The following is a 12,929-nucleotide window of genomic DNA, read 5'->3' as shown; positions in this document are numbered from 1 at the left end:
CAGCAAGGAGGAGAGTCTTTAACAGAGACCTGATGCTGACCTGTTCCTATGAGCATCTCGGGCTTTCCCTCTCTCTTTGATCTCTAGGCAACAAAATGAAGTTCCTTCACAAGAAGAATTAGACCCTCTCACGGCCAGGAGACTGTTTCTCAGATTGAGCAGAGAGCCTGGTGTCTACAGAGTGAGGGGCAGCAGAGATGGGGTCCCCCTCCCCAGCTGCTGGCACAGAGTTCCTGCCTCCTACCCCTGCCGACCACAGCTGCCGAGCCCCACCCGCGTGCAGGACGGCCCGGGATGTGTGTTTGTAAATAATCTGCCGCAAGCTTTAGGAGCTGGCTTTGTGAGGAGCAAGGAGAACGGTGTTAAATATTTGTATATTCCCGGGAAGACCGGGCCATAGCATGGATCAAATTTTGCTTGATGCCGACGATTGGCCACTTATGTGCAACTGACTGTCTCAGCCGAACCACTGACCCTTCCCTCCGAGGAGTCTGTCCCGGGGCCCAGAACTGGGGCAGAGGGATTTGGATGCCTGAGGCTCCTGGTCTTGGGCTCCGGAGGGCAGGGAAGCCATTTCATTGGTGCAAGAGGACTGGTTTTTATCTTTCAGAGTTTCTATTTTTCTCTAGTTTTCTCTCTCTCTCATTTGGAAATACCAAGGCCAGCCAGGCCGCCTGTGCAGCAAGGTACTCGGCTCCTAGATGCTCACCCTCGTGTCCCCCAGCCTTCCTCTACTCCAAATGATGATCAGTGAGCTGTTGGGAGCCCCCCCACCTCTCCGCAGTCCGACTGCTGGACCCCAGCTGGCCCGCAGCAATGGCGACTTGGTACAGCGCATTCATTCTCTGCAGTGTACGGGTGTTCCCAATAAATGGTGTACAGTTGTCTGGGTCCGAGGCTCTGCGTGTTGTTCCTTAGTGGCCCCTCGTGGGAGCCCCAGGGGCTGGGACTTGGGTACCACCTGGGGAAATAAACACCAGCACCCACACAAAATCCTATTACGAGGTCGGCCTCCAGACCCTTTACACTGAGCTTCCCCATCCAGAATAGATAGTAAGCCCTTGACATACTTCCGTGGTACCTTGATCTAGAAGTCTTTAAGAAGAAAAGTCTATTTTTGGATGGCAGAGATGCAGGGACAAAGATGCGATTTCTGGAGCCCTTTTACTTTGATGAGTTGCTCATTTAGAATCATAGCATTTCAGCGTTGGAAAGGGTTGAGAAGTCATCCCTTTATCTACAGAAATCCTCTCTGAGAAAAGCTCATCGGCAGGTCTTTAAATAGCCTATTATGAGATGCTCAGGATCTTCACAGACGGCCATTTTCACTGTTCGTAGGTCTGCCCCTTTCCACCTAATAACTTCAGTCCCTAGGGCCCATTGAGGCTTGCGCAGTCTCCAACCTACCTGTGGTTTGGAGGTGCTACCCGCCTCATAGAGCAAAGGGGAGAGCTTTTCTGCAGGGAAGATGAAGACATTTTCTCCCAGGAAACAGTCTCCCTACATGGTCAATTAGGTCTCCACCAACCCCTGTCCAGGCTGTAAGTGTTAGGGCTGCTCACGTAGAGGTCCTCAAACTACAGCCTGCGGGCCAGATGTGGCAGCTGAGGACATTTATCCCCCTCCCCCAGGGCTATGAAGTTTCTTTATTTAAAGGCCCACAAGACAAAAGTTTTTGTTTTTACTGTAGTCTGGCCCTCCAACAGTCTGAGGGACAGTGAACTGGCCCCCTATTTAAAAAGTTTGAGGACCCCTGCATAGCCCATTCTGACTAGCATAGAACTTGGACTTCTTTCATCCCAAGGCCTGTTCACCCCTCCTGGTGACTCTCTGCCCACATTAATCCCTGATTTAATGCCAGTATCCAGGTGGTTTAGCCCATTTTCAGCTTCAAACTCCAGAACTAACATGATCCACCAACTTCAACCTCCTGAGTAGAAGGGAATTAGAAAGTTATGATATATCTGGCTTGTGCTTGTTTTTTTTAAAAGGGTGAAGAGGACCGGGAAGATTTCTTCAGTGTGTTTGATGAGTAAGCCATAACTTCTGGCAGGCCTTCAGTGGGAATTTCAGAGATGGGAAAATTGTTTTGTTTCTGCCAAACTTCATTCCTTGAAATTTCACGTGATAATAGGACAGGTAGGACCCAAGTCTCAGAATCTCAAAACCCATATCACATGTGGAGTAAGAAGTGGGCAGCTTCTTGGAGAACAAGATAGGACTTAGACATCTTTCTCTCTTCCCACTTATGATTTGTGTAAAAAATCTCTACCTTTTCTGCAAAAGGAGGAGGTCTCCTGTGCAGAAGAACTTCCAGTTTTCCAGGATGGCCATATCAACTTGTTTCCTGCTCTATTCACAGTTATGTTAACATTCCACAATTTTTGACCCATTAATTTGTGATACCTGGTCCTGGATCATAATTTTTCCTTTCCTGAACTCTCATCAGCATCTCTTTCCCTGGAATCATAGTAATGCACTTTGGTGCATTACTCTTTGGTATATGTGTATATTTTTTTAAAAAAAGTTTCAAAAAGATAAAATGCTGCCTCGTGTCTTTATAAATCCTGATGATGAGTAAATTATGTTGTTATGAATATACAACATGGACAGGCTATTATTTGGAAAGAAGAGAAGGGATAAAGAAATTTTAAATTCATAATCATAGTCAATAAACATTTAATAAATGCCTCCTGTGTGTCAGACATAGTGCTAAACAGTGGGGATACAAATAATAAAAAAGATACTTCCTGCCCTCAAGAAGTTTGTAATCTAATCAAAAATTATACAGAAGGTAGGGGTGGAGTTAGAGCGTCAGTACACTGGGTGAGTGGAAACTGAGGCCTATGACAACTCTCTTTTTCTTTGGGCCACACTTTTATTTTAAAATAAAAGAGTTGGACTAGAAGTATTTTAAGGCTTCTTCCAGTTCTTGATTCCTTGAATACATGCGTACCTCATTTTATTATACTTCACAGATACTGCATTTTTTTTATAAATTGAAGGTTTGTGGCGATCCTGTGTTAAACAAGTCTGTTGTTGCCATTTTCCCAACAGCATGTGCTCATGTCATGTCTCTGTGTCCCATTTTGATTAATTCTCAACAATATTTGAAACTTTTTCCTTATTATTATTATAGCTGTTATGCGATCTGTGACCTTTGATGTTACTACCATAATTGTTTTGGGGCACCGTAAATTGTGCCCTTATATGTCGGCTAACTTAATTGATAAATACTGTATATATTCTGACTGCTCCATCAATTGGCCATTCCCCATCTCTCTCCCTCTTCCTTAGTCCCAGAGACATACACAATACTGAAATTAGTCCAGTTAGCAGCTCTACAACAGTCTCTCTGTTCAAGTGAAACCAAGAGTCCATCTCTGAGGCAAATCATTGTTATTTTTAGAAAATGCCACTGCCCCCCCAACCTTGTGCAACCACGACTAATCAGTCAGGAGCCATCAACATTGAGGCAAGACCCTCCACCAGCAAAAGAAATTATAATCCTCTAAGGTTGTTTTTTTTTTTTTTTTAGTAATATACTTTTTTAAAGTATGATTTTTTAAAAAAAACATAATACTATTGCACACTTAATTGACTCCAGTATAGTATAGATATAATTTCTATGTGTCCTGGGAAACTTAAAAAATTTGTAATTCTGACTGTGTTGGGATAGCTGGAACCAAACTCTCCTTGTCTGTGAATCACGTCCTTATTAGAGCCAAGAGTCTTTTGCTCATCTGCTGCCCTTTTTTATGTTCTTCAGTTAGTTGTGCTATGCTGAATGTGGCCTAAAAAACCAAGAATGTGAGCCCGTGAGAGCAGGAGATGGTTCTTTGTCTTTGTATCCTCTGGCTGCACAGGGCCTGGCACACAGTAGGCCTCAGTAAATGCTAATTTGGCTTGCCTTAGGTTTAGCACTTAATGAAAATCTATTTTCAATCAGAAAGTGCTAATTGCTATGCCAAGTTTCAAGCCATTTCCCTAATAGCCCTTCTGAAGCCCCACTGCTGCTACCTTATCGACAAATAGACAATCGATGACATCAGGACAAAATGAAGACTTGAAAAATCCCTCAGCCAATCAACCAATATTAATTAAGTGCCTACTGTGTGCCAGGCACTGTGCTAAGCATCGGGGATACAAACAGGGCCAGAAGGTAGTCCCTATAATTTAATGGGGAGGACCACATACAAGCAAATATATTCAAAGCAAGCTATATAAGGGACAAATAGGAAATAATAACTAGGACATCCAGCTCAAGATGTCACAAAGGCAGCTGAAGGGGTGAGAATGGAGCTCAGCAGAGAGATGGGGTAGATGTGAGAACATTAGGCTAGAGATCATTAAATCCACAGCAGCTAAAGAGATCACCAAGTGAAGTCATATAGTGAGAGAATGAAAAAAGAGGAGCCAGGACAGAGCCGGGAGAGATACTGATGGAGATGATCTGGAGCAGAAGAATCGGCCAGGGTGGGACCCAAAAATCTGGAGAGAAGAGAGGTCAAGGAGAAGGATTATGAAAAGACCGTTAGATTTGGCAGCTAAGATAATGTGTGACTCTCGAGAGCAGTTTCAGCGGAATGAGAAGGTCCCGAGAATTGCCGAGGGGTTAAGGAGGGGAGGAGGGAGGGGCGGTTCTGGTTAAGGGTTTTTTTCTGTTTAGCTGTTAAGGGCTGAGGAGAAATAGGGCGGTGCCAAGGATGGAAGCCCAAAGGAGGGATGTTCAGGAAGAGGAGGCAGGAACGGGGTGGGAAGGAGCCAGGCCGCTAAGGAACAGTGTTCGGAGTCGGCCCACTGAAATTCAGCTTCCGGGCTGGCTATCCATGTAGTGCTTTTGCACGACCTTCTCGGGGCCTGTACGTCATAGTTCCAGGGATTGAAGCGTTACAAGTGTCAGCTGTTGTTTCTTAAACTGGGATGGAGAAGCGGGCATCTCCCCATCTCTAGGCCCCTTTTATAAGCAAGCCGGGGCTTCTGCAAGTTAAGAAGCATTTATGAAGTGCTTATTATCTGCGCCAAGTGCAGTGGGCTCAGATACAATGACCAAAAACACAAAAACCCAAACCCAGTCCCCGCCCTCAAGGAGCTTTCAATCTAAGCGGAGGGGCGCAACTCCGGACGTACAAGGGAGGTATGGAGGGGCTAAATTGGAGATGATGCAATCATTCAGTAAGCGTGTATCAAGCACCTCCGGTTCTGTGCCAGGTGAGGGAAGACTCGTGGGGGAAGGGGAGGTTTTAGCTGAGGAGGCGGGGAACAGCCCGCGAAAGGGCCCAGGGAGGCAGGGGGGGAAGGTGGAGAGCAGCAAGCGGGCCCGTGGCTGTCCCTTAGACTGGAAGCTTCTTGAGGGCAGGGACTGTTTTGTGCCTCTCAACGCTTGCTATCCGGCGCGAAGTAGGCGCTTTTTGGGGGGAGGGGAGCGGGTCTGATTACATTAGACCCAGCATGGGGTGGGGGTGGGGGACTGGGAGTTGATACGATTGTGAAAAATCCGCATTTACGTTGGAGGTTTGCGAAGAGCTTTACAGACAATCTATCCTCCCAACATTCCAGGGAGGTAGGGGCTATTATTCTCCCCATTTTACAGATAAGGTAACTGAGGCAAACCGAGGAAACAAGACTTGCCCAGGGTCACCCTCTAAATGACTCGCCTAATCGGGGCAGGATTCCAACCCAGGTCTGTCAGGCTTTTCTAGTTCCGCAGTCCCGGCCCCAGTCTCTCCAGATAGCCGGCGAACTCGGGGACCCGGACGCTAGGGTTTGGACTCTGGGTCACGCCCTACAGAGGAGGTTCTCAGAGGAGGGGGCGCCTCGCTGCACCCGGAACAGGATGGCTGCAGTCACAGCAGCCCATCGGCGCCTCTCAAAGGAGGCACCCCTCCTACATTCCGGTGAAGAACTGGAAAGAATGGAACGGACTGCAAAATGGAGGGAGGGTCAAATAACGCCATTTCCGTTTCCGTCCCGGGCGGAGGCCAACCATGTTTGCTGGGGGGGGAGGGAGCAGCGTGAAAGCCTATTGGAAGTGAGTCTAGTTCTCGCGATAATTTCGCCCACGCATTCCGAAGACATAGGGGCGGGCTGCAATCCCGGGCTGAGCGGAAGTAGCTTCTGGGGGCGGGGTCGCGGCTCAGCTCTTCCCGCTTTATCACTGAACCGTAAAGCAGGCGTCCCTCTCCTCCCCCTTAGTTCCTTCCGCGATCCAATAAGAACGTTGCTGCAGCTTCGCTCCCGCCCTATACTAGTTGCCCCAGCTCCTCGGAAACCGGTGCAGAAGCGAGTTCTTAAATGCATAAAATAAAAGCCACTGGCTTCTGCTCTTTTAGCCACGGCGACACCATGTGAAGCGGACCGAGCTATGCTTTGTCCTGGCACTGGGGCCGGCCGGTCACCGGCTGTTGCTGCAGAGTGTCGCGTCCCCGTCCCCCCGCCCCCCCTTCCTCCCCCAACCTTCCCCATCGGCCCAGGTGGACGCAAAGCGGTGCTGAATTTAATATTGGGCTTCCCCTCGCCTTTTCTCCCTCAGCTTTGAGCTGAAATTATTCTAGGAGCCTCGCAGACGAGGACCTGACTTTTGAGGTGGCAAATACCTTCATCAGCGGTAGCTCTTTAATCGGACCTTTGAAGGAACACGAGCTCACTTGTATCTTACATTTTCTATGAACTTTTCCCTGCCTGCCTGTGGTGAGCTCTTTCTTCTCAAAACAAGTACCTTGTTTCAGGTTCTGGCCCAAAACATCTTGTAAGATCAGATCAACTCTAATTAGTTAGCAGTTTGTAAAGATTCCAACACCTGCCCATATCATTGTTTTTAAATCTCTAGTATAACTTAAGTTTTTTTCCTTCTTGGAAATGCATTGATACCCATCTTACTCCATTTTCTAATGTGACTGGAGTTAAAGACAAGTTCTATTCTACTTTAGGTGGTTTTTATTAGTGGTGGGAAGCTAGGTGGTGCAGGAGATGATTGCACCGAACTGGGACTGCAGTCGGGAAGTCCTCCGTTGAAATTAAACCTCAGACCCGGCGACCACCTGGCTGACCCCAAGCAATCCACTCCAGCATTTTAACTAAGGATAATGTCAAATGGAATCATCTAAGGCACAAAACGTGGGCCTTAAGGGTCCTGGAAGAGAAATATCCACATTCCTGACTCAACTTTTACAGCTTTGATTCACAAGTATGGTGAATCCTGAATATCCCCAAACCCCTCAAGGGGTTATCATTTCTAGCAAGGCAAATGTCACTAGACATAATCCACATAAATTAAGGCTCTTTGAAGAATCCTCAACTATTTTAAGAGTATAAAACTGAAAATTTTTGACAACTGCTACATATAACATGGGTTGTAGGTTCTCACAATTCTTCCATTCCTTCTTCCGATACTGATGATGATGATAATGTGGGTCTTTTATTTTTAACCGACCCACTATTCTGAATAACTGGTTAGTTTTGTCAGTATTGGGCAGTGTTTGCTGCTAATCCACACATTTGTCCTATCTAGGCTTTTTGCACAGGTGGCGGGAAATATTCGTTTATTTTGCGGCTGAGAGAAGGCATAATTAGCTCAAGATAGATGGTGTCCCTCTGTTCCTTTTGAGAAACAGTGCAATAGAGACATTAGAGCAGATATGGAAATGTTTTAGAAAGTGTATGGGTTTCACCCAGTGCCTCCACCTTCTTATTGCCCATTTTTGCTTCCTCTCCCGCAATCTCCTAACATTGCTGAAATTATTTCCTCAGTTGTCACCAATGAATCCCACTTGCCACATCCATTGGACTTTTCTAGACCTTATACTTTGTAGTATTGAAATATCACTGGCTACCTTTTCCAACAGATTCAAAGATTAGCTGCCAGGAGAAATATAGTTGCTAACGGTGACCTGACAATGATTTTTTTTGGTACCCCCAGCTGCTGCCTGCCCATGTGTCTAATGATGCATGTCTTCATTAGAATATGAACAACTTGAAGCAAGGAATGGTTGTCTTTATAGCCCCATGATTTGGGACAGTACCTGGGGATAAATGCTTGTTGTCTAATGTAAAAATGATAGGAAATCATTTTATTTGATGGCTTTCTATACTGCCATCTGTTAATGGAGCTGAAATTTTTGAGTTTGGAAGGATGTTCCAAATTTTTCTAGTTTTCTCAAGCATCTCTCTGGCATTGTTCTCCCTTAACTTCTCAGTCAAGATCTAGTGAGTTTTTTTTTTTTTTTTAAGTTAATCATACCCTATAACTTCAGCTATATATATATACTGTTCCCCATAAACCACCTGCATATAAAAAATCTGTCAGGAATTGGTGCCTCCAATTGCCTTTCAAATCCTCTTGATCTGGCTTCTGATCTCATCAGAAAACTTCTTTCCCCACAGTTATCATTTAGGAAATAAGCCCAGATATTTCCTATCTATCTGATCCAATGGCTTTTTTCTTTTTTTTTTTTGGCTGAGGCAATTGGGATTAAGTGACTTGCCCAGGGTCACACAGCTAGGAAGTGTTAAGTATCTGAGGGCACATTTGAACTCAGGTCCTCTTGACTTTAGGGCTGGTGCTCTATCCACTGGGCCACCTAGTTGTCCCTAATGGCTTTTTGTCAATCACAGTATCTGAGATGAGGCCTTGCATACATCTGTGTGGCAGCAAGGTGGTACAGAAGAAATCTGGAGTCATGAACATTCAGTTCAAATTCTGCCTCATATTTACTGTGACTCCAAATCACTTAGCTATCTCCTCATTAGAGGTTGCTGAAAGCAAATGAATTAGTTGTAAAGTGCTTAATAAACCTCACTCTGTAGATGTTAGGTATTACCACTCTGTACACAATTCCTAGGTCTATATATCCTAGACTTTACCAAATTCCAGTTCCCACTTTTCAAATTGCCTGCAAACTTTATCAGGTTATCTCTCCAATTTTTCTGGTCATCCCTGAGACTAATATACTTCTAGTCACCACTCACCATCCTAGTTCATATTCTCCATTACTGTGAATTGTTGTATTAGTTTCTAACAGGTCTATCTTTAAGTCTCTTCTGACTGGTTAAACATTTCCACATTAGTCATATTGTGAATGACAATGACTGAGAAAATAGGAAACCACCAAAAAATGTAAAAATAATATGCTTTGGAGAAAGATCCAAAGGTGGAGGTGGATAGCATTTTCCATTATTTGTCTTTTGGAATCGTCTTGGATTGTTGTATGGCTGAGACTTGTCTATTATAGTGCTATGTTATTACTGAGCACTATGTTCCCCTGAGTTATCAGTTCATGCAATTCTCTCCCACCCCCCAATTACCAATTAACACTAGAATCAGTTGTAAATGGTGAGATTGTTTATAGCCCAGCCCTTACCCACTTTTCTTTCCTTCCCAGGTCACTCATTCAAGATCCAGCCCCAGAATGACTCTTTTCCCTTAACTGCTGTTTGGAGGTGTACCTCACACTGCTTCCTGGAATGCTTGCCCTTACCTGTCCCTCTGGGAATCTTTCCTTTCTAAGGTTACCTTGAAGATATTTCAGATGTTTTGCATTTATTTCTGCTCATACTTCCTCCCTTGGAAGATTTAAGTTGGAGGTGATGGATATGGCTCTTTTCAACAATGAGTTAATTCAAGGAACCAACTGCATCCAGAGGCTGAAGATAGATCACAGTACAATGTTTTCACCTTCCCCCCACAATGTCTTTTTCCTTTTTGATCTGATTTCAAACTATGGAAAATGTTTAGAAAAATTGCACATGTGTAACCTACATTGGATTGCATGCTCTCTTAAGAAGGGAGAAAAATTTGTAACACAAGGTTTTGCAAAGGTGAATGTTGAAAACTTTTTGCATGTACTTGGAAAAATAAAATACTTTTAAAAGAAAAAAAGGCAAATTTGAAGGTAGGGAATGACATCTCCAGTGTCTGTCACATATTGGGCTTTATACATTCCTCCTGATAGGAAAAAGCTCTCAAGAGCTCATTTATTCCAGTGACCCCTTCAGGTCTGGGTTAATAGGCCAAAGGATTAAACCAGGGATCCTCAAACTTTTTCAACAGGGGGCCAGTTCATTATCCCTCAGACTGTTGGAGGGTCGGACTATAGTAAAAACAAAAACTTTGTTTTGTGGGCCTTTAAATAAAGAAACTTCATAACCCTGGGTGAGGGGGATAATCATCCTCAGCTGCCTGCATCTGGCTTGCGGGCTGTAATTTGAGGACCCCTGGATTAAACACTCATTGTGGATATGTGTATGGAAAAGACACCCATTCTTGACAGGGAGAGATTAAACAAGTAATAGTTAATCGGTTCATAGGCTATAGATATATGGAACATTGTAGTCTTTATAGCTCTAGTGGTCCAGGCATTTAAGTATTTTCTGTTGTGCTTTACTCAAAAATCATTCCACATTCATATAGTAGAAGCATGAAGCTAACTTAAAATCTTTTGATTACCCATACCTGGAACCTTTGGAGACAATTTTTTTTGACAGTGAGCAACCATGTCCAACAGCAATGTTTTACCATCTCCTGACCCATATACATTCAAATCTGAACACCTCAATATGCCCAAGTCTAGGATGTTTAATAAAGACATGTTTTATTTGATAACATTGCATTTTTATGCCACCAGAACACAAGCTCCACCAACACCCTTAATTTTTTCTTCTGCTCTTCTGCTGAAGAACTTTGCCTTCACGATGACTGGCTGCTTGGGGAGTTTTCCTTTTCCTAGGACTTTGTAGTAGCCCTAGAAAGTGAACAGGAAGAAAAGCTTAACTATTTTCTTCCCTAGCTTGTTTATAATAATAAAAAAGACTTACTGGCACCCAAGAGTAAAACCAATTTTTTGGGGGGTGTTACATAGTTCCACTAGTCTCCAAAACAATGTAACTGACCCGGTGACTGATTGTGGCACGAGATGCCAAAGTCAGTGAATAAAGGTCAGGAAGATTTTCTCCGAGGACTCTAGCACACCAAGACAACAGTTATTGTCAGGATGTGACTCTAGTCTCGGGTTAAAAGACAAAGAAGGACTGGTGCGTGGGTAAAATGGAGAAATTGCCCAGCAAACTATTATGTTCACCAGGTTATGTGGAAAGATTAAAGCAATGTTTTTTTTTTTTATCTCCTACTTCAGGGTTCCTTTTCCAGATCAAAAACCTGAAATGGGCAACAGGAAATTTTAGCTCACTTACCGACCGAACAACATCAATGATAGGGGCAAGCCCCTCCTTGCTTTTGGCAGCATTAATCCTGGTCTGCTCACTGACCAGTGTCCACAGTTTATCAAGGTTGACAGTTGGGCAGTAGCTCTGGTTCTTCTTCAAGTGGTAATGCCTCATACCCACTTTCCCGAAGTAACCTGGATGACTGATGAAAAGAAACCAGAATCGTTTAGTGTCACATCTGGGGTCAGCTGCCCATTCCCAACAGCCAAAGTCTGTGCAGGAAGGACAGCCTCATTTTATTGGATACACAAAGTAAACAAGAAAGATTCTTAAAAAGATGCTAGTCCAACCCCATTTCAAAAATTTGAACATTACAATTCAGAATAGGAAGGGTCTTGCAAATGCCATTTCCTCATTGAGAAGTTATCACTCATCCCAGAGGCGCTGGACACTGGGGAACTCTGGACAAACCACTAAACCCCCTCCATCTTAACCAAGTACCCTGCCTAGCAGAGGTTTAAAGTTCGTTGATACATATTCCTAACCCGGTGACTGAGTGGATCATGACATGACCAGCCAGTGAATAGAGTTAGCAGTTACTTTTCGAGTACTTTAGCACACCACGACAACAAGAGATGCCTAGATGTGACTCTAAGTCTCGGTTTTAACCAATGTCCCATATTAGGAAAACTTTTTCCTGTAAGCATCACACGTGCTTAAGGCCCACAAGTTCAGCCTGGGACTCTAAAGCAATCATCGATAAATACTGAGTATGGATCACAGTTGGCGGTTTTGAGCTGTTAGTGCCCGCCCCTTGTTCGCCGCCCCCCCCACTCCCAGTAAGGGCTCTAAACGGTAAACTCCGGAGTCAATTTTCAAGCCGGGAGCCGCCAGACCAACTCTTACTATTTGTCGAAGTTGATTCGATGATGGTGCAGCCCTCCAGCATTGCCGCGGCCTCCGGGGTGCTTCCGGTGCTTGCCTGAGGGAGGGGGTTCGGAGTTAGCGCCCACATCCCGGGCCCGGGTTCCCCGCCCGCCGCGTGGCCCTCCCCGCTGACCGTCACTCACCGATGCGCCCATGGCCGTGGCTGACGTGCCCGCGGAGCTTCCGCGTCTTCCTTAGCCTGGAAGGCTGCGGGAGTAAAGAGTCGGAGCGTGGAGTCACGGAAAGGCACCCCCTATGCTCCGGGCTGCGGCCGGAGCTCAGGCCCACGCCGCCTCCCTATGGCCTCCGAGCCGCGTGGCCGCGCCCGGACCCTGCCCCAGGGACCCCGCGAGGAGGGAGAGGAGGGAAGGAGAAGGAAAGAGGAGCACAGGCCCAGCTCCCTGCCATTCCACCCGCCAGGAGCCCCGGGCTGGCCAAGCCAGGCCATGCTACCCCCCGGATCGGAGACCCCGCAACAGTCACCTACCATATCGCAAGCCGACGCAAAAGAAAAAGGAAGCTGCGCCGCAAGTGTCGCGAGAAGAGCAAAGAGGAGGGAAGTTAGGGTAGACGTCACTTCCGCTGAAGGGGGCGGAACGAAGGGAGGGAGGAGCTGTCGCGCATGCACTCTGAGAAGGGGGTCGTACCTCAGGGTTGCGGTTGCCTCCCTTCCGCCTCCTCAGCGGAACGGGGCGGAGCTGAGGGTGGAGACGAGCCCAGCGGCCGTCCCGTCTGGACGGCCCCGGCCCAGGAGGGAGTCTCCGAGACCCTTCGTTTATGTCGCCCCACCCTGGGCGCTTATTAAAAGCCTGAGGAAGAGACCCGCGGGCCCTGCGGCCAAC

The 12,929-nt window shown here is 46.0% G+C and overlaps 2 protein-coding genes, 1 long non-coding RNA gene and 2 other non-coding genes across 14 annotated transcripts in view; 2 read left to right on the top strand and 3 right to left on the bottom strand.

Annotated features, from left to right (window-relative positions):
- The window catches only part of DENND2B (DENN domain containing 2B), a 203,632-nt gene extending 202,741 nt beyond the window's left edge, over positions 1 to 891 (top strand). For all 10 annotated transcript variants that reach the window (XM_051965226.1, XM_051965225.1, XM_051965224.1 and 7 more), the window contains one exon: positions 88 to 891. In XM_051965226.1, the coding sequence (XP_051821186.1) occupies positions 88 to 122 (35 nt within the window). In that variant the 3' untranslated portion in view covers positions 123 to 891. The remainder of the gene's footprint in view (positions 1 to 87) is intronic.
- Positions 892 to 4,837: 3,946 nt separating this feature from the next.
- LOC127540508 (uncharacterized) lies at positions 4,838 to 9,883 on the top strand. The gene is made up of 2 exons (XR_007948179.1): positions 4,838 to 5,211; positions 9,381 to 9,883. It is a non-coding gene; the product is annotated as an uncharacterized LOC127540508 (long non-coding RNA).
- Positions 9,884 to 10,572: 689 nt separating this feature from the next.
- RPL27A (ribosomal protein L27a) lies at positions 10,573 to 12,625 on the bottom strand. The gene is made up of 5 exons (XM_051965234.1): positions 12,575 to 12,625; positions 12,231 to 12,294; positions 12,067 to 12,142; positions 11,188 to 11,362; positions 10,573 to 10,739 (listed from the first exon to the last, which is right to left on the bottom strand). The coding sequence occupies exons 1-5, from the start codon at positions 12,575 to 12,577 to the stop codon at positions 10,611 to 10,613; spliced, it is 447 nt and encodes a 148-aa protein (XP_051821194.1). The 5' UTR covers positions 12,578 to 12,625; the 3' UTR covers positions 10,573 to 10,610.
- LOC127542161 (small nucleolar RNA SNORA3/SNORA45 family) lies at positions 10,875 to 11,007 on the bottom strand. The gene has a single exon (XR_007948558.1). It is a non-coding gene; the product is annotated as a small nucleolar RNA SNORA3/SNORA45 family (small nucleolar RNA).
- LOC127542162 (small nucleolar RNA SNORA3/SNORA45 family) lies at positions 11,693 to 11,823 on the bottom strand. The gene has a single exon (XR_007948559.1). It is a non-coding gene; the product is annotated as a small nucleolar RNA SNORA3/SNORA45 family (small nucleolar RNA).
- Positions 12,626 to 12,929: the final 304 nt, after the last annotated feature.

Source organism: Antechinus flavipes, chromosome 6, assembly GCF_016432865.1.
Source record: "Antechinus flavipes isolate AdamAnt ecotype Samford, QLD, Australia chromosome 6, AdamAnt_v2, whole genome shotgun sequence".
In the NCBI taxonomy this organism is placed as follows: Eukaryota; Metazoa; Chordata; class Mammalia; order Dasyuromorphia; family Dasyuridae; genus Antechinus; species Antechinus flavipes.
The sequence above is the reverse complement of the archived record's forward strand: the minus strand, read 5'-3'. Positions and strand labels throughout refer to the sequence as shown.